This window comes from Colletotrichum destructivum, chromosome 5 (genome assembly GCF_034447905.1).
Source record: "Colletotrichum destructivum chromosome 5, complete sequence".
In the NCBI taxonomy this organism is placed as follows: domain Eukaryota; kingdom Fungi; phylum Ascomycota; class Sordariomycetes; order Glomerellales; family Glomerellaceae; genus Colletotrichum; species Colletotrichum destructivum.
This window is the reverse complement of record NC_085900.1, coordinates 2,506,679-2,525,509: the sequence shown is the minus strand read 5'-3', so window position 1 is coordinate 2,525,509 and position 18,831 is coordinate 2,506,679. Positions and strand designations below refer to the sequence as shown.

Here is an 18,831-nt window from a genome sequence, read left to right as displayed (position 1 = left end):
CTCCGCCGTCGTCAGACGACGTTCCTCAGTACAAACGGCAGGGAAGATCAAGAACAGGAGTCTATTTCAGTCCCATTAGAGCATAAAGAATTGGACGAGACGATGCAAAACCCGAAGAGATAATCGCGTCTGGTTGTTCGTCTATTGACCGGACCGCCTGGGGTTAATGCCTTCCCATCTCACCGCGGGCATCGGACTGATGTGGAAGAAGCGGCCAGGCGGTTGCAAGGGAACGGCAATACAACATCGAATTGTCATATTGCTATAGAAAGAGGGGAAAGTATAACGAAGAGTATAACTACAGGAATATACACAGTCTTAAAGTTTCTAGGAGAGACGAAAAGAATACAAGAGAGGGAAAAATCAGTCCTACATTCAGTCGACTTTGTGTTGATCCTGTTGTTTCGCCTGCTGCTCCTTTGGCTGCTCCTTCCTTCCTTCCACACATAACAATTTGCAACCTCCTTCCTTCCCTTTTCTAAATATCTTGCCCACAGCTAGCAAAATCCCCTTCATTCAGCTGCACCACCTCCTTTTCTCTCTTCTTTACACCTCTATTGCCCACAAACTTCCTTCATCCCCTCTTTCTTTCTCTTGCTCTTACAGTAAGAACCTAGAAAACACTGCACAAAGCAGTCGACAATCCATCACCAACGCAAAGACGCGCTTCACTGCCAACAAGAAGAAACGCGCCCCTCTCTCTACCTACCTGCAAGTAGGTGACAGTCTCCTTACCCATCACCTCTGTTGCTGTGGTATACAACGTGCTAACCAAAGGCTTTGGCAACAGCAATGGACACAGAGATAGCCACCACGTTCAAGTACTTCCCCAGTCTCCCGCTTAAGGTGCGCGCCAGAATCTGGGAAATGGCCTTTGACAGCAGGGTTCTGGGTCCTGGTTTACTCAGGTACAAACTGGCTCAAGCCAAGTTGGCAAGCAAGGAGTCTTGGGCAGAGAGCCTGAGACAGCCATCCATGAGCATCAGAGGCAAAACTATCCACTTCAATCCGGAGACCGACACCATCATCTTCAGCTGTACTGAAGAGTACATGCCCCCGGCTGACGACCCGCGACTCCAGCTCCACTACTTCCACAACTACCGGCTGTATGTTACGAGGAATAACCCCCTTGGTCCGAACAATTCGAATGCTGTACTGAAGCGCCCGCTGCTCCCTCATCCTATCGTCCCTCATCCCAAAATTCGGACCGCAATGATCCTCACAGGACTTGACGGTTCCCACAACAGACTGGACTGGAATGGGATCGATAAGTGGGAACCCCATGCGACGAGCCCGAGCAATCTTGTCGAGATGGAGGGCCGATACCCCATCACAGAGCTACCTGGGACGCTCTTCACCAACTTCCCGGATCTGGAGACGCTGTGGAGGGCTGGTAGTTACCCTTGGGCCTTCTTCAGGATGGACTCCGCGACCACTTACGGAGTCTTGCGCCCCATGTGTGTCGAGTTCCGATACTTCGTCCAGTCCAACCAGGTCATGATCCGAGAGATGACTAGATCCGACAAACGGGACTTCTGGTCGATCCAGATGAGCAGCGTCCGAGGTGGCATCCATCAGCCTCATACCTACCGTATGGTGGCATGCATTCGCATCGTCCGAGGAAAGACGATGACGCCTGCCGACACAAGAGACGGATGGCGAGTCGTGCTGACGGCCGAAGAGGAGGAGACCCAGCGATGGAGAAACCGGTTTCAAAGCCCCGAGCCGCAGCCGTCTCAGAGACTCACTGCCGCCTTTCCTGACAGAATCCTCTGGCGTCTTTTTGGCGGCGAGGTGGCACGCTACGTTCTCTGAGGGTGACTGTTGAACACCAAGTGCGGCCAAGAGCGAAGGGCCGCGACGGTTTCCAGGGACGGACGGAAGCAGGAATATCGAGGAAACAACGGACGGGAACTTGTGAGATGATCCAGGGCTTGAGTAGAATTGTTAGAGTTTTGTACAATCACTTATCCACTACGTCTACAGATAGGGGGTCGGCAGCAGACTACCAGATGGCGTGGGTGGACACGGGACGGGAATCATTCAGGCGGTTTTTTTTTTATTAGCTGGGACGACAGGGACATCGGGTGGAACTATGGTTTCTTACCTAGATGATAATTGAGGGGATAAAATGAAATCTTGACGACGAAAACCTCTGGATGTGACGGTCTCTCGTCGGAATCTTGAGACCTTTTCGTCACCAGACGAGAAAGCCATGTTTCTATGTATTCGTGATGATAGGCCGGGAGGCTGCTAACAGGACGAGTATAGAAACATTGAAAATAGTCATGAGGAGTAAAGCAGACACGCGTCAAAAATGAAGTGAACGGATTATTGAAATGTGGTCGGCCAAGGGAGGCAGGAGCGAGGGTGCCACGCCACCTCGCGACTCGGGATCCGACGGGCGGACGATGCACAAGAAATCTCGAAGGACCCGGGGGATCTGAGAGATTCGTTTTCGAAAAAAACTTCTTAAATTTTTTCAAATTTTTTTTTTCATGTCTTTAATAGAGACCAATTGGAGACGTATCGTCTTGAAGCACATAGGAAACGTACAAGGGGAGGGGAGGGATGAGCAATGGCGTCCAGAAACCTGGGGAGACGGCCCCCCTTAAATGGAACAAAGTGAAGGAAAACCCGAACAATGGGATTCGCAGGTCGGCCGACTCGGCAATTTGTTTCTTCACTTCTCGAGATGGACTTGGAGGAAGCCTCGAGGAATTCATCGCTGGGGCATATGAGTACCTACTCTGCTGAAAAGGGGGCAAAACGTCCGCGATGGAGGGAAACGGGGGGGCAAGGCGCCGGGGGAGACGAAAATGCCATGATAATCGCGAGGTGCGGTGAGCGGGCAAAAATCACAAAAATCACAAAGTTTTCCGCCTTCCCCCTATCTCTATCCATGGTCTTCAAAGGGGGGTTCACCAGTAGTCATCACTCGGTTGGAGCTTCTCAAGTGTCGTCGATTGCCTCGTCCGTTATAATAAAGCTGGCCAATCCCCTTTTACAGTAGAGTAAAAGAAATAAAAGTGCCTGGCGTGCGCGGCTATCCTCGCTCCCGTGTCTCTCTCTCTCTGCCCTCTTGTCCTCCACATTACGTTGCCTACGCCGCCGTTCGTTCCGTTCGTATCGTTCGTGCCACCCGTATGCCTCTGTCCCCCGAGACTGAACCAAGTCTTCCTCCCTGTGCCCGTATCTCATCGCCTCTCCTGGCGCACGAAAAACGAAGAAGAAAGTTGGGGGGAAAAAGGGAAAGAAAGCAAGAAGAAAATAGGAATCCGATTCTCTTCCGACTGCCGGTCCTTGCCGCCCGTCCTTAATTGCCATGTCCGTTCAATATTACTAATGAGCCCGAAGTCTAGAGCGAGCCACCTTGCTGTATCGAGGTATCGAGGTATCGTTTGTCGCGTGGAAGTAACGACCAATCGTGCTTGCTCTGTCCATAACAGACCCGTTGCTCGAGCTGTCTTCGAGTTCTTAGGTAGAGAGTGCAAAAGTGAGTTCGTATCGCCTGGCGTTTCCGTCGCTGCCAAAACTATCGTTGCTGTTCTGAGTTCCAGTTCCAGCTATCTGTGCCGATGACCTGTGATCATGTGTGCTTCTTGTGGGTTCGTATGCCACCTGTATCTCGAAAGACCGTCGTAGCTCTCTGTTGTCAAAAGCGATCTTACTCGAGTGCCAACCAGAACGATGGTTAGTTGTCGTCAGTAGTCGGGGCGGTGTTCGAGTTGTTATTACCGGCGGTGGCGGTGGTGGCCGGGAGCGACAAGAGATGAACGTTGCCGGCTGTGACTGTCGGTGCGGCGGGCTGAGGCTTCCAGAGTCGATCTGTGATGGTTCTTTGGGCCATGTCCCAGACAAGGCGATACTGCATCTCGGGTCTCACCTCCCAGTCGACGAGGGACTCGATTGCGGTCTTGGATAGAACGCGCTGCCAGTCGTGCTCCTTCCTCCAGTCTTCGACGTCCTCGACGTCCTCGACATCCTCGGCATCCTCGGCGTCGTCGCCTTCCTCGTCTTCTTCGTCTTCCTCGCCTTCCTCGCTGTCCTCGTCCTCCTCATCCTCCTTGACTCTATCGCTGTGGTCGATATCGATGCGGATGACCAGGTTGCGCGGGCCGCGACGGTTCGGGGCGTCGCAGTAGCGGTACTTCTCCTCCTCCGCCTCCTCCTCGATCTCGGCGATCCAGATCTCGTCGTTGGCGGTGCAGTAGTGCACGGCGAAGGCGTTGGAGAAGTTGGCCGGCAGGAAGGGCTCGTAGAGGCCGAGGAGGGTGACGCGGATCCGCTCGAGGTTGGGGTACATGTGACCCTCGTGGTAGAGCTCCGGCACGTCGTCGTCCATGTCGTCACAAAAGCCCTCGACGTTGACGAAGCCGTTGGCGAAGAGAAAGTCCTCCTCGAGGACGCGGACCTTCTTCACGAGGTCGTTGGCCGGGGCGCCCAGGTCCGGGGCGTGGAAGGCCTCTTTCTCGGCCTGCGTGCGCAGGACCGGGGGGCCCGTCTGGTAGCCCAGGGAGAGGTCGTCGACGTTCGGATTGAAGTAGACGTAGTCGAGCGCCGGAAGGCGCACGGCGCCCGGGTAGGTCGGACCAACGGGCCCGTTGGGGTACGCCTCGATCCGAAGGTACTCCCCGAGGAAGATGTGACGGCTCAGACGGTCGACGGCGGCGGCCGCGGGCAGGCGTGGGCGCCTGGCGTTGAAGTCAAAGTTTGGGCCGCTGCCCACGACCCTTCCCGCGGAGGCTATATTCATCTGCTAGATGAGTTCTTTTACCTCCGCGGGAATGCCGTAGAAGGGCATCATCGGCGAGGCTGCCGCAACCGAAGTCTGGTGCTCCATAGAGAGCGAGGTGTGGGGGGATGAGGGGGGGAGGGAGGAGGGCTTTTGGAACTGTTGTTGGATCTAGTGCAATTTTGTAGCCGGGATAGCGAGAGTTTGTGCGAGATCGTGGGAGGTCGAAGATGGGAGGATGGAGGAGAGAAGAACAAAGACGAAAAGATCCAGTGGGATGAAGAGTTAAATAGTCGGGAAGAGAGATCACATGACAGACATGCTTAGTCGTGAGAAGCTCTCGTCTGGAGACGAGACGGGCTAGATTATTGCAGTTGTGAGACTATCCCCGGTAATATATAGGTGGGAAAGCTGACATTGTTTTGTCTGGAAACGGGACGGGAGGCGACTTCTCAGTCGCAAGGCTCCTTTCGTCTAGCTACTGGCTGAAAGGCTGGGCACCAGACGAAAGGATAGCAGCCTTTCCGTCTAGTGACTGGACGATATCGGGCCATGTCTAGTCGCAAGAAACCCTTCGTCGCGTAGTATAGACCAAAGGCCAGACTCTGATCAATCGCAAAGTTCCTTCGTCTGGGCATAGAACGGACGGTCGTCCATTGTGTAGTGTTTTCTTTCGTCCGGTGGTTTGATATATAGTTGCCGTTGCATGCTGTAAGTCTGGACTTGTAGTATGTCCTTGCCTAGCGGTGAACATGGCATTGGTGGCTGTTGGATGTTGGATGTTAGGGTACTCTTGCCCAAGAGTTAAGAAATCAGTGTAAAGTTTCTTAGTTGTGTGCTTTAAGCATGCGAGGTGCTCCTCCTTGTGGTTGGAGATGTCCTTCTTTGTTGTGAGTTTGAACTTTTAAAGTCCCTCTGCTCTTGCAGTTAGACAGCAGGCGGATAATTGCTTGGTAGTGACGTGCAGTGTGCCCTCTCTTTGGAGTCAAACGAAGGTTGCGTTTAGACAAGTAGGAAAATAAACTATTAGATATCAGTTAGCCCTGTTTATAGTTATGTCTTCTTGGGTGGGATAAGAAAACCCCCCCTGCAGAGCCTTTTGTGTCTGGTGTGAATTGCTCTTACAAAAGATTTGTTGGCGCAGCTTAGATTAGGAGTGGTGTGTAACAGAAATTGTGTCTTAAAGGTGTATAAATTTTGGTGATGGAAGGAGAAGAATAGAAATCATAAGGAGAAGGACGTACCGACCGATAGGGTTGGGCAATGTGAGTTGAGACCTGAGAGGCATTCTTCTGCTTCCTGCCTTTGTAGAGCTGAAATAAGTGACTGAGTTTAAGCGCAAAGGATGTAAAATGTGGTAAAGATGATGAATGGCATGGATAAGTAAACGACAGCAACAGGGAGGGAAACGCCCTTCCTTAGGTTGGATTACTCACCGGAAGGAAAACCTTGCGGAATTGGAAGGCGTTGCGATGATGGTGTTTCCTCAAAGCGCTGCGTAAGTAAGTTTCCAAAAGCCCACGCAGTTCCTGTATTGGGACTTGGACGCTAGGGACAGCCAGACTCAGGATCCTGTCGGTGAGGGATCTGAACATGGAAAGAGCTGAAAGTACCCCGAAGCACTTGCGCCTCTAGGGCCGTCTCCGTCGAACACTTACACCGTATTCGCCCCAGATGGTTGATGCGTGCTTCAAACCGCTCCCAGCCTTGGTTGTTGGAAATACCTGGCTTCACCTGACGGTTGCCGACAAGCATTAATCCAGCTGACGACATTGCTGCGAGCCAGACTAGCTCGCGTGAGCCTGGTGAAACGCTGAAACTGACGGCGGCCGTCTGGCATCTTCCGCTTTATGTTGGATATCTCGATTCGTCCGGTGGGACAAGCCGGTCGTACCGGAGGCCTTGTGACAAGGCAAAACGCCGCAAAGTGCTCCATTCTGGAGGCTCTGCGATGTACAACTGAACATCGTGCCCAGAATCAGACCAATGGGTGTGTCGACGTATGAAAATCTGTCCGGCTCTTTGCTGGGGTATTACTGCCCAACTTTAGTCGGTTCTCCCAAGACCAACCGGCATCAAACCTACCGACCACCAAGCCAGCCACCCTGATACCTACTCATCCTGCCGACCCAGACGCAGCGTGATGTACTGCACCAGCATAACCCACGTGTCGTGACAGAAGTCGTCCGGGCCGCTGATCAGGTGCCAGTCGTTGGTGACCCAGCCGTTGCCGTCGTCGTCGTCGCCGGAGCGGAGGATCTCGACGCGCATGGCCCGGGTCTGCGCGGGCGCGGGCTTGAGGTACTCGTCCGGGATCCTCGACGCGGGCCGCATGCCGGCGAAGCTGTCGCCGTGCGCCGCGTCTTTGATGTGGTAGTAGACCTGGTTCGTGGGCACGACGTAGCGGAAGTGCCGCCCCCGACTGCCGTGGCACTTGAAGTTGCCGACCCAGAGCGAGGCGTGCAGGGTGACGATGACGACGGCGTCGAGGTTCGGGAACCGGAGGCGCGGGAGGGGCATCGGCTCGTCTCGTCCGGGGCCCCATTCGAGCTTGCGGTTCTTCAGGGAGGAGTCCATCTCCATCCGCCGGGAGGGGTTGAGGTCGTATAGGTGCACCTGGCGGACTTGCTCCGCGGCGGACTCGGGCAGGGCGGGCGCGTCGATGAGGGTCCCGACGGGGCAGCGGGCAAAGAGCAGCAGCGCCTCCATACCGCCGGAGGATTTCAAGGCCGAGCCTGTTTTCGTGTCGGTACCGATGATGAGGGTGTCGAGGCGGGGGTTGAAGTAGACGTGGTCGTCGGCTTCGACGTCGGCGGCGGTGCTTGCGTCAGGTCGGTCGCGGAGGCGGACGTAGAGCCGTAGAAACTCTTGGCGGCTCTCGCGGTTGACGGCCGAGAGGACCGGCAGCCCGCTCCGGCAGGCGAGGAGTTCGTGGCCCGGGGCGACCGTGACGAGCCGGCCCTGGCCTGCGAGGGTCGTGCGCCATATCTTGAGTCGCAATTCCTTGGGGAGCGAAGGGAACAGGTGGAATTCGGACATTATGTGTTTTGCCGCCGAGACTGATGGGCTGATGGACTGTGAGAGTGAGAGTAAGAGTGAGAGTGTGAAGAATATGGGAAGGCTATGGTGAGTGGAAAAGCAAAGGACAGATGGACTGAGGTGAAGAGAGCGATGTGAAGGTTGTGAGGTGAAGTTAGAGGTTCGGAGGTGAGAGATGCGATGTGAGGTGAGGGAGGTTGTGTGATGTGGGATTGTAAGGCAATGAGCAGATGAACAGGATCAAAAGGCGGTCTTTCCATTTTCAGTTTCGACCGGCCGTCCCGAGCTTGTAAACATCGCCTATCTCCTTCATACTTGGAGTCATGTTCTCTCCCTCCCTGTCGGCTTCTCACACCTTGTCTTCATGCCGTTTCCTGCGTCTACTGACTGTCTCCCGGCAGCATAACCCACCCGCCCCTCGCCGTTTCATGCCAGAATTGCATGAGGCCATGTGCCATTGGCCCCCGAGTAAGGCGATGCTTCTTCCGCCGGGATCAGACGAACTCTCTCGAAAGCTTGTTCGAGGGCGACTTCACGCTGCACACGTGCATCTGCAATGCAATGCATGGCTATCTCAGGATGCCATAGGAGCCTGTTGATTGGACAAACTCATCAGACGGAGGGAGCAGAGACCACCCTTTGGCCTTTGGCCTTTTGGGTAGTGGCTTGTGGTATCAAACGAGGTAGATTGCATGGACTGAAAAGTTGGAACGATGATGATGATGATGTGAATATGAGAAAACTGAAATGATTGCGTTCCAAGTCTATCTGATGATGTAAATCCCTTGCCACGTTGTTCCCGAGTCGTGTTTTGTATCCTCTGCATAAACTCCAAAAATGCAACCCAAAATCTGAATCGCTCCTCAAGCATCTGCATCTTTGCGAAGATTCTGGCCTTAAGGTCTCCAAACCCTCAAATGCTCCAATCTTCGATCATCTTCCGCCTCCAAAAGAACATAAAAAATCTATAAAAAAATGCCCTGTGAAATTCATGTTTCAGTGCCGCAACCTCGTGAACGACTCAGGTTTTGCCAACATTGAGGCCAATCTTGATGCCGACCTTCACCCGCTTTCCTGTCTTCCGCTTCTTGGGCTCAGGCTCTGGCTCTTCCAGCCCGTCCGCCTTGCGCTTCATTGCAGCTGACTGTTCGACCTTTTCCTCCTCTTCTCGGGCCTCCTTCTCCTCTTTTCGGGCCTTCTTCTCCTGCTCGGCCCGCTCCTGAGCGACTTTAAGATCATGGCGAGCCTGCCTCATGTAAGCGGTGTCAGCCTCGGGTGCCTTCCGCCGAAGAACGATGCTTTCCTCGGGGATGGACCCCTCTACGAGGTACTCGTGGTCGAAGTAGGGACGGTCGATATCTACCAAGCCCAAGTGACGGATCAACGACCTGACACACCACAGTCTTTGGACGTCGTGATTCCAGGCTGGTCCGCTTGTCTGGAAGACGATAATTTCGACGTCTGGGAGGTTCCGAGCAGCATAGCCGGAGGCCATGCGCATCGCTTTATTCCAATTGTCGGTCGCCGAGAGGAAGGGACTTGGTTCTCGGCAGCGCCAGCACAGGTGTTTCTGGAGGTGGAGTTGGAGAAAAATAGGATCGCTCCCACGTCCCAGTCTAGACCTAATGCCCTTGCCAGGCTGGTCTCCATGAATTGCTCGGTATAACATCTTCGGACGAAAGCGTCCGCCGACGGTGCGGACCTTGCAAGAGCTAGACACCAGCGCGATGCCGTTGACGGCGCCGTTGTTGCGGGATGTATTGATGAGACTCTGGTAGTTGGGAAAGTCGGCAATGATGGCTTCGTAGAACTCGTGCTTGACTCGGAGGACCCGTGGCATGCAGACTGCATTATTTTTGGTGACCCATCCGATGATGTCCTCCGAATCGTGCTCAGCGATTTTCTGGACCCGCGGCTCATACTGGGCGACAGTGAAAACTTTGGAAGCGACTGAGGACATGGCTGCGATTGGGTGAGGTCTGGTGGGATGGGATGTGTGCCGGGAATTGGAGCTTTCAGTATGGAGGGGTGTGATGGAGTGAGATGCCGGGACTGTTTGTCCATGGAAGTCAGATTGGTGTTATTTCAGAATATGAGGTAGGTGATACGGTACCAAAGGGAGTATGGGTCTGTCGCTCGATGGCTCGGTCTGGAGGCTGGCGAGGTTGTCGACGGTGTTGGTGAGAAGTGAAAGAGAAAAAGGGCTCTGAAGAGTGAGTTTAAACATCCCACTTGACGATGAATCTGGAGGAAAGAAGGAGCCGTGAGAGGCGTTCCTTCTGTTTCAGTGATCAGTGAGAAAGACGAGTTACGCAGGGAAGGAAGGTGAGAAGCGGCGAATTTGGAAGGTGATGAGGAGGAGAATGAGGATGAGAAGGCGAGGAACGGGAAGGCAAGAACAAGAAGTTGGAACGGGAAAGCGCAAGTGAGAAGGCGGATGTGAAGAGGTAAAAGTTAGAAGGCCAAAGTGAAGATGTTTGAGTTAGTAGGCGAAGATACGTAGGTAGGTTACGTGTCGGTGAGAGACGTAGGCGAAGTTACGGAGGAGAAGATGAGAATTAAAACGTGAGAGTGAGAAGTTGAGTGTGTAAATGCGAGAGTGAGAAGGCGAGGATCAAAGATGTGAGCAAGAAGTTAAGGAAGGAGGAGGCAAAAAGGGAAAGATCGATGAGATTTGCTTGAAATGTACGAGTAAAACGCACTCATAAAATGTTTAATACATCGTTTTCCCTCTGTACTAGCAGTAAGAGTCAAACATTGAGATGTTTGATACGTTCACTTAACAAGACCTTAGACCTGCTTATAAGAAGTGATTTGCTCTAGTCAACCATTGAGAATGACACATGGGCATCATGCGTCCTGTCGCCGCCATCGCCAAATCCGATTCTAAGCCGAGCATCTCAACGACGTGAGTCTGTCCCGCCTTCTCAACCCCCAGCAACTTAGTCATCCTCCCTCAAACGCAGAGCGACATACTTGACTGTCGAGTTCCACAAGCGAAGGTCTTCGGTACTATCACCCGACCTCGAGTCGAGAAGCGCCCAGCCGTCAGGCACAGACTCATCGTCTTCGTCATCGCCATCGTCGTCCCGCAGGTCGATACGGATGAAGAAGTGCGGCGGCGTGCCCACCAGGTCCGGCGGCATGCGGACGGACCGGCAACCCTCCGAGATGTCGGCGTCACGCATGGGATACCGGGCCACGCTGGTCCTGCCGGACGACGGCGAGTGGCGGTAGTTCAGGCCGACGTGGAGGAGGTCCGTGAAGGCGACAGGGCCAAGGGCGCCGTTGCTGGCGAGGACCTGGAAGCCCGGGTCGAAGGCGAACAGGTTGGCGATCCAGATGCTCGACAGATTCGGGAAGCGGAGGCGAGGCATCCGGACGATGCCAGACGCCTCGGGGGGCCCGACGTCGGCTCTCGGGTCACCGTCCCGGATGCCGCGCCTCACGCGGCAGGCGAAGTCGAAGTCGTGGAGCCTCACGTCTCGAACCTGCTCGCGAGCCGTCTGGGTCAAGGGAGGCGCGTCGACCGCGTACCCGAGGACGTGGCTGTCCAGCTCCATCGGCGACAGGGCGGCGTAGTCGGTGCCGGGCTCGTGCTCGATAACGGGGCCGAGGACGAGGCCGTCGACGTGCGGGTTGAAGTACACGCGTTCTGGGCATTACGGGTTGGGCAGGGGGACGTGGAATCGCAGAAACTCCCCTCGGCTCTCGCGGTTGACGGCTGCGACGGCGGGGAGTTCGCCGCCTCGGCAGGAGAAGTCGTCGCGATGGGGCGCCGCGGCCACGAGCCGGCCGTTTTCGGCTCGGAGGGCGGCTTTCCAGACCTTGAGGCGTAGCTCCTTTGGTAAATCGCCGAAGAAGTCGAAAGACGTCGGGTCACACATGAATGCTGTTGTTGTTATTAATGTTGTTGTCGGTGTTGGAGGCTGGCCTGGAGCGGAAACCATGAGCCTGATATGGGATCAAGTGTCCGTTCTTAAGGGCCTGAAGCGGTTGTTTACACCGCCGAGACTCCAGGGTCTGGAAAGGCCCAGAAGCTCGATGGATGAGTTTGAAGGAGGGAACAAATTCGTCCACGTCGTTCCAGCATTTCCATGGTTTTGGTTATTCGGAATCAAAGGGTGAAACTATGGGCCACTTTGTTCAAGTCTCCAGCACCCCACTTGCGAGTCTTCAAGACACAGAGTTCCAGCATCAACAAATCAAGAATCACAAAGCACATGCAAGTTATCATTATGACCATTCTTTTAGTTGCAAGATGTCTGTTGAATCAAAGACGCGGCGCCTATAACAAGGACCTACGCCGAAATGTGTCCTGCTACACCACCGCCACCATCACCACTCAGGCAAACGCCAGACGGCTCTCGTCCCAGTCGGGCCTCAGCGACTTGGTGTCGAAGCCCATGTCGAAGCTGGACGTGTGGACGTAGTCGACCTGCCACTCGACCTTGAGGGCGACGCCCTCGGCGGCCTGGCTCCAGACGGCGACGGCGATGGTGTTGTCGCCGGCGTAGTCGAGGATGCCCGTCGGCACGGGGAAGTGGATCTGGTTGCCGATGTAGGGGTTGAAGCGGCCGTACTGGTAGCCGTTGACGAAGAGGAGGGCGCGCAGGCGGTTGGTGTCGTCCTGGGCGGCGGTGAAGCGGAACGAGACGGAGACGTCGAGGCCCGCGGGCACGTCGAGGGGCACGACGGTGCGGAAGATGCGGATGCCGGCGTCCGGGACGGAGAGAGCGCCGCCGTCGGAGACGAAGGATTCCCAGTCCGAGTCTGGGTAGCCAGGCAGGTGGGCGCCGACGCGCTCGGCGGACAGGCCGCCCTCGTTGATGGGGCCGCGGACGGTGTCGACGAGGTCGTTGCGGCCGGCGGTGCCGGCGATCTTCCACTCGGAGAACTTGTAGTCCTGGGCGGCCGGGCCGAGGAGGGTGGCGTTGGAGATGCCGCGCGGGGCGAGGGCGGCCTCGCGCAGGTCGTGGCCCGAGTTGTCCATGACGACGACGAGCACGTTGTCGCCGGCCCCGGCGTCGACGAGGGTGGCGTTGGCGAAGGAGAAGTCGCGGGCATCGGCGCCGAGGTAGGACAGGCCGAGGTAGGAGCCGAGGTAGTGCGAGTTCAGCCAGACGGAGTAGCCGAAGGCGAGGCCGCCGGTGACGTTGAGGAAGACGCCGGTCGGGGCGTCGTCGGTGGTGGGGAACGTGGCGCGGTAGATGTGGTTCCCGACGTGGATGTCGTACTCGTCGACGTAGAGGACGGGGTTGTTGGCGGCCGGCTTGACCGAGTTGAACGTGGTGTTTTTGTCGGCGACTGAGGAGGGTGTTAGGTTTTGTTTGTTTATGGGTCGGGTGGGCAGGGAGAGAGGAACAGGTAGTGATAGAGATGGTGAAGACACAGGGAGTGAGAACAGAGAAAGTGATAGAGATACAAATAAAAGAGAGAAAAACACATACCAACCCAGCTATCGGATGTGGCCTCGTAGTCGGTCGCGATCTCGGGGAGACTGTCGTGGACCTTCCAAGGGCCCAGGGCGGGGAGCTCGAACTTGGGCGGGCCGTCGATCTTGGCCGTAAATGTGTTGCCGTCCCTCGAGAGGATCTCGAGCTTCTTACCGTTCCAGGTGAGGGAGCAGAGCGAGGCCGAGGCGAAGACGGTGATAGTCGTCTCCTTGTCGGCGTCTCCGCGGAGATCCAGGCCGCGGCTCGTCTCGTTGAAGGAGGCGGAGCGGACGAGGTACGGTCCCTGGACGAAGACTGCCGAGATGGGTTCATTAGCAAGATGTGTCTTGTATGTTTTGTCTCTCTGTCTCTCTCTATTTCTCTCAGGGAAAGAAAGACAAAAGACGAGAAGGGTGGGAAAAAAGGAGAAAAACACTCACCAGTGTTGTTGGCCGGGGCAAAGGGGTCGTTGTCGAGGGTGGGCACCCAGAAGAGGTAGGCGGCGGTGCGGTCGAGGAGGACGGCGCGGGAGCCGTCGCCGAGGTCGACGAGGGTGATTCCCTTCTTCTGGGTGTAGGCGACGGTGACGTTGGTCTCGCCCGGGTAGGCGGCGAAGTCGGCGACGTTGGCCGCGCCGACGACCTCGGCGGAGGTGACGCCCGTGACGGTGAACTCGCCGGCCTCGCCCTCGGGCAGCCACAGGGCAATGACCTCGCGGCCGTCGGCGACGATGTAGCTCAGTACCTCGGCGGTGGAGTACAGCAGCGTCTTGTCGCCAAAGGCGAAGTCGGTGACGAGGACCTTGGCCTGGTGGCCGTTGATGGCGATGGAGCTGCCGTGCTGGGGGATGGTGACTTGGGGGTGGTGGTCAGCGTTCAGTCAAAAGAGCATGCAGGGCACACATAAGCCTGGTTTGGAACAAGATGTAGGCCTCATGCGGTCAGTGGACATGAGAAAGAAACTCACAGGAGCCCTGGGACGTCTTGACGGAGAGCTTGAACGCCTCGTTGGTGTTGGACGGCGTGTAAGCGTGGCGGACGACGTAGAAGGCGGCGTCGTTGTCGACGTTGCGAAGCTCCGAGGTGCCGATGGCCGCGTTGGTCGTGTACCCGGTTCCCTGGGGGGTTGCGAGTCAATATTGACTGATGTATCGTTTGTCATTGTTCAGGTCAATCACTCACGTTTCCGACTCTCTCGGTCTTTGTCAGGTCCTTGGCCACTTCGAAAGGGAGATCAGCGTTGCAAAACAACAAGGTTTCCTTCAGCGGAACGCTTCATTCAGGACTGACTAACCTCTGGTGAACAGCGTCAGAAGCTTCGTCTCGTAGAACTTGCTGCCGATGATTCGGTTCTCGGACACTGGAGATGAGTAGTCGTAGCTCGATGCTGTTGTTCCCCCGGTGTTAGTATATCCCTCACAACCCCCTCAGGTTGGCTTTCAGAGGCCGGGGTCCTCTTGTGTGAGCAGCCAGATGTATGAACTTACCGACGACGGGGCAGGCGAGCCACCCCCAGTTGGTGCCGCCGAACATCATGTATAGGGAGATGGCGGTGACGCGCTGGTAGATGAGGTCGCGGTAGAAGATGTTGGCGAAGTCGGCGCCGATGTCGCCGGGGCAACCTCCCTCAGGGCCGCCCCAGGGGTTGTACGAGCCTCCTTGGAACTCTGGCAGGAAGTTCGGCTGCGACCTGGTGAGGTTTTGTTTTCTGTTAGAGATATGTGCTGACTGGGAAAGGGGTGTACAGAGTGACAACTTACGGGGACTGGATTGTGAAATAGCTGTTTGAGATATGTGTTAGCTATTCCTGATCTTCGGGGACAAAACAGATCAAATCCCTTACGTGTAGTAGTCTTGGGTCAACTATAATAGTCAAGTCAAAGTTGGTTAGCACCGTTCACAAGAGACTGTCAAGACGGAAGGGGAGAGGATCAACTCACGTAAGGGGTGTATTGTCCGTTGGTGCCGGTGCACTCGCTCAAGTTGCAGCTCCAGCACGACGGGTAACTGTCGACACCGACCACGTCGACGTTTCCAGTAGCATTGGAAAAGTCCTTTGACCAGGAGAAGCCTCGCTGCACAGAGAAGGGGGAGGACCGTCAGCGGGGTGCCGTCGAGGCGCGTCATGTCATGACCCCATGCCTCTCCCGAGCAGGATGGGATGGGATGGGACGGGATAGGATGGGATGGGATCATCTCACCATGTTGGGCGCGTTGTGGGCCAGGGGCACGTCGATGCCGTTCTCGCGGGCGCTGTCCTGGAGGAGCTGCATGTAGTTGGCGATGGGCGGGTTCAGGACGCGGTTGGGGATGTTCTTCCACTGTCCGTTGAGCTCGTTCTCGATCTATAAGGTGTCGGAAACGGATCACAACGGTTCAGCCAGCACTCGAGAAAATTGGGTCCACACACACAAGCAAGCAAAGGGACCCGAGACGGCTGGGAGGTCTTTTCTTCTTACCTGGAACATGAGGACGTTGCCGCCGTTGGTGACGAGGTGGGGCGTGATGATCTTGGAGATCTCGGACCAGTACGGGGTCCAGGCCTCGGTGTACCGCGGGTCGTCGTTGCGCAGGGAGCCGTACTCGCCGGTGGTGAGCCAGAGCGGGAAGCCGCCGGCGTTGGTCTCGGCGTTGACGTAGGGCCCGGGGCGGATGATGAGGTAGATGCCGAGCTCCTTGGCGACGGTCATGATGGAGGTGAAGTTGTGGGCGCCCGTGTCGAAGTCGAGGACGCCGGGCGTGGGGTTGTGGTAGCCCCAGTGGTTGTAGATGGAGAAGGCATTGAAGCTGTTTTGACGGTCAGTTTCTTGAGGAGCTCGTTGTCATGTTGCCCTGTTCAGGTGCCAGGTTCAGGCTCAGGGGTCTGTCTCCATCGTGTTGTCTTACCCAGCCGCCTTGACCTTCTCGAGGAGGTCTCGCCAGAGTTCAGGCCTTCACGGTGGTGTTGTTGTTGTTAGTGTTGGTGTCTTGTACGGGGGTTTGTTGGTAGGACGTGGGTTACAAACACGGGGATACGCCAGTAGTGGAACTGTGAGTGAAAGAGAGAGAGAGAGAGAGGTTAGTATGATGCCCATGATAGCAAACACGGCGATGCTTGTTCGGTTGCTTACTTCTCCTGAAAAGACAAAGAGTCTCTCGCCATTGACGATGTAGCTGTGGTGATCCCTGCATGGAGCGGCGTTGTCAGTATCGAACATCATCAACACAACACAGCACAACACAATACAATGGGGGGAACAACTCACCATTGGACGACCTGGTTGAGGCCGTTGTCGTGGATCGGCCATTCGACCTCCTGCGCCGAAACGCCGTGCGAGCCGCCGCAGAGCGACGCGGCGAGCCAGAGGAGGCCGGCGCCGGCTTTCAACCCAAGTCTCATCGTGAAGCGCAAATGTGTTTCTTCAGTTGCGTGTTGCTTGGAAACTTGACTCAACACGATACAAACCACACACACAAAAGAGTGAAGCAACCGGCCTAATTGGCCGGGGAAGAATCTTTTTATTAAAGAAGAATCAAACCAACCCTGCCTGCCTCGATGACGGGCTCTCTCTCCTCCTCCTCCTCCTCCTCCTCCTCCTCCTCCTCCTCCTCCTCCACCACCCGGTCCCCATCTCCCTCCTCCATTGTTTACACCAAAAGTCCACACGGCGGCGGCCCGTTGAAAATAGCGTAGCATCCGGACAAACGCCCTCGGTGTTGAAGGAGCCGACGACTGCGGGGAATCATGAGGGGGGGAAATTGGCACAGAATCCTCCCTTGCCCCCCCCAGACGATCTCCAATACGATCCCGGTCTTTTCCCCCGGTCTTGTCCCCCGGTCTTGTCCTGTCCCCGGTCTTGTTCCCCCTCCTCCCCCCCCCCGGTCCGCCCCCGCGATTCCGCTAACCGCAGCAATCACCAGGACTTTTGATGTCATTTTCACAGCTTTGCAGCGCGCGCCCGTCCGCCGGCTCCTGCAGTAGCGCATCTAAAAAAATTCAATGGGCTCATTTTAACCGACCATTTCACCGACAACCTTGGTTAGTAGTGTGCTTGTATTGTAGTCTTGCGGATGGAGGGATGTTGTGTGTTTGGTGGTCCATTCAAAAGAGTCTCTTAACTCTTTCACTCTCACTCTCCCTCCCTCCCTCTCTGCCTCGGCAACTAACACGAATCCGAGGTGCGTCGCAACATCATGAGCCGATGTCCACTTTTTATGTCACTCCTCGGAGGGTGCCGGAGGGGAGGCGGAGGAAACACACACAAATAAAACAAGCTTAAAGAGCACGCGGGTGACATCAGTCTCGTCGGCAACGCAACACGCCCCCCGTAAAAGAAACCCATGGAGCAGTCGGCGAGCCGTCCAGATGCCAATGTACTCAAGCCCTTCGTCTTCTCATTGCGTGATATCCCAGTATCCACAGCGTTAGAACCGCATCCCCCTCATGGCAGAACGGCCAACATAACCCGGACGCGCTGGTTGCCCGACAAACCCACACCGTCCATCCAACATCAGCCTATATGTATTGCAGCAGCCGGTTCCTGGGCGGCCAAGCATCGCGCAGCACCCGCACCAAACAAGTATCTCTTGGGGGCTGACGTGGGAACCATGAGCCACTGGGCTCATCCAGCCTAGACCAAGCCTCGCCCAAGTGAGATTTGGTTCCCGCAACCCGACAACAACTCACATCGACCAAATTCGAACGAAAACGGCGTCATGGCATACCCCCACCAGCTGCCGCCGTTCGATCCGGCCAGACCTTCCCCCCCCCCCCCCCCCTCAACTCAACAGGCCGGCGTCGCCACGGCAAACACCGTCCTGCATCCGATCCTGTTGCAAACGCCGGGCTGGTCGCACCCAAAGTCGGCCGTCGTCGTGGCAAGCGAGGCCGGGCAGCTGCAGGACCTCGTGACGGTCGACGTCGTGGTGCACTGGGCGACGAAGCAGCTCCTGCAGACGGCGCCGGTGGCCGTGACGGTGGGACAGCCGGCCGGGGAGCAGGGCGCCGTGATCGTTGTCGTGGCCGTGGCCGTGACCGTGGCAGTGATTGTGGCCGTGGCAGTAGCCGCCTTCGTAGTGGTCTCGGTGACCGTTGCCGTCGTGGCCGTGGTGACTGTGGTTGTTATAGCCGTGGTGACGACCTGGGTTGTGGTGCTGACGGCGGCTTGGGTCAACGGCTTGATGACCGTGACGGTCCTCGTGCGGTGGTCGATCGTCGACGGCGTGAGGGTGATAGCCTGGCCCCGGACCCCTCTGTCTTCTTGTCAGCCACGGCCCGCGGTACAGGTTGTAAGACGAGCAACTGACAGGTCCAAAAAGCCGAGGAGCAGCAGTACAAGCATCTTGAGCGTGAGCATCGTCTTTGGGAGATTCGAGATCCGTCCTGCTCGTTGAAGAAAAGAGCCCGCCGATGCCTTTGTCTCTTCCCACAGACAGCGATTCTCATGATTTGGGGCCAATTTATATACACACACTGCTCGCCAAAGTTGCTTAGAAGCCACCGGACGAACCCGTTCTAATCAGGCTCAACTCGTAGTGAACGCCGCCCATCCTCACTCGCACCTGGGCTTGCCTGACGATATACCATGTCTTGTTTACCCGGTCTCCAGGACGGTATTCAGCATGAATGTCCTGCTTGCTGGCC

General features: G+C 56.2%; 7 protein-coding genes across 7 annotated transcripts; 1 reads left to right on the top strand and 6 right to left on the bottom strand.

Annotated features, from left to right (window-relative positions):
- Nucleotides 1–792: 792 nt before the first annotated feature.
- CDEST_08327 (uncharacterized protein) lies at nt 793–1,815 on the top strand (the record flags this gene model as incomplete). Its single annotated transcript, XM_062924486.1, has 1 exon — nt 793–1,815. One exon carries the CDS (start codon nt 793–795, stop codon nt 1,813–1,815), a length of 1,023 nt encoding a protein of 340 aa, XP_062780537.1.
- Nucleotides 1,816–3,694: 1,879 nt separating this feature from the next.
- Nucleotides 3,695–4,756, bottom strand: CDEST_08326 (uncharacterized protein; the record flags this gene model as incomplete). The annotated part of the gene is made up of 1 exon (XM_062924485.1): nt 3,695–4,756. The coding sequence occupies one exon, from the start codon at nt 4,754–4,756 to the stop codon at nt 3,695–3,697; it is 1,062 nt and encodes a 353-aa protein (XP_062780536.1).
- Nucleotides 4,757–6,847: 2,091 nt separating this feature from the next.
- Nucleotides 6,848–7,774, bottom strand: CDEST_08325 (Putative 2EXR domain-containing protein; the record flags this gene model as incomplete). The annotated part of the gene is made up of 1 exon (XM_062924484.1): nt 6,848–7,774. The coding sequence occupies one exon, from the start codon at nt 7,772–7,774 to the stop codon at nt 6,848–6,850; it is 927 nt and encodes a 308-aa protein (XP_062780535.1).
- A 1,021-nt stretch (nt 7,775–8,795) lies between these two features.
- CDEST_08324 (uncharacterized protein) lies at nt 8,796–9,734 on the bottom strand (the record flags this gene model as incomplete). Its single annotated transcript, XM_062924483.1, has 1 exon — nt 8,796–9,734. The coding sequence occupies one exon, from the start codon at nt 9,732–9,734 to the stop codon at nt 8,796–8,798; it is 939 nt and encodes a 312-aa protein (XP_062780534.1).
- A 982-nt stretch (nt 9,735–10,716) lies between these two features.
- On the bottom strand, nt 10,717–11,873 carry CDEST_08323 (Putative 2EXR domain-containing protein; the record flags this gene model as incomplete). Its single annotated transcript, XM_062924482.1, has 3 exons — nt 10,717–11,373; nt 11,458–11,666; nt 11,855–11,873. 3 exons carry the CDS (start codon nt 11,871–11,873, stop codon nt 10,717–10,719), a joined length of 885 nt encoding a protein of 294 aa, XP_062780533.1.
- Nucleotides 11,853–16,699, bottom strand: CDEST_08322 (Putative glycoside hydrolase, family 35, Galactose-binding-like domain superfamily). Its single transcript, XM_062924481.1, has 16 exons — nt 16,454–16,699; nt 16,319–16,373; nt 16,214–16,236; nt 16,095–16,139; nt 15,668–15,995; nt 15,410–15,553; nt 15,149–15,283; nt 15,052–15,071; nt 14,969–14,989; nt 14,696–14,898; nt 14,503–14,595; nt 14,391–14,428; nt 14,176–14,326; nt 13,650–14,063; nt 13,225–13,524; nt 11,853–13,081 (listed from the first exon to the last, which is right to left on the bottom strand). Exons 1-16 carry the CDS (start codon nt 16,585–16,587, stop codon nt 12,120–12,122), a joined length of 3,066 nt encoding a protein of 1,021 aa, XP_062780532.1. The 5' UTR covers nt 16,588–16,699; the 3' UTR covers nt 11,853–12,119.
- Nucleotides 16,700–17,971: 1,272 nt separating this feature from the next.
- Nucleotides 17,972–18,529, bottom strand: CDEST_08321 (uncharacterized protein; the record flags this gene model as incomplete). Its single annotated transcript, XM_062924480.1, has 2 exons — nt 17,972–18,440; nt 18,495–18,529. The coding sequence occupies 2 exons, from the start codon at nt 18,527–18,529 to the stop codon at nt 17,972–17,974; spliced, it is 504 nt and encodes a 167-aa protein (XP_062780531.1).
- Nucleotides 18,530–18,831: the final 302 nt, after the last annotated feature.

Excerpts from the sequence above, each read along its gene's own strand:
- CDEST_08322 (XM_062924481.1), bottom strand. The coding sequence starts at position 16,587 with ATGAGACTTGGGTTGAAAGCCGGCGCCGGCCTCCTCTGGCTCGCCGCG. Across the intron at positions 15,072-15,148 it reads ACGGACAATACACCCCTTAC|TTGACCCAAGACTACTACAC; the intron begins GTGAGTTGATCC and ends TGACTATTATAG. Across the intron at positions 13,525-13,649 it reads TGCCCCGGCCAACAACACTG|TCTTCGTCCAGGGACCGTAC; the intron begins GTGAGTGTTTTT and ends CCATCTCGGCAG.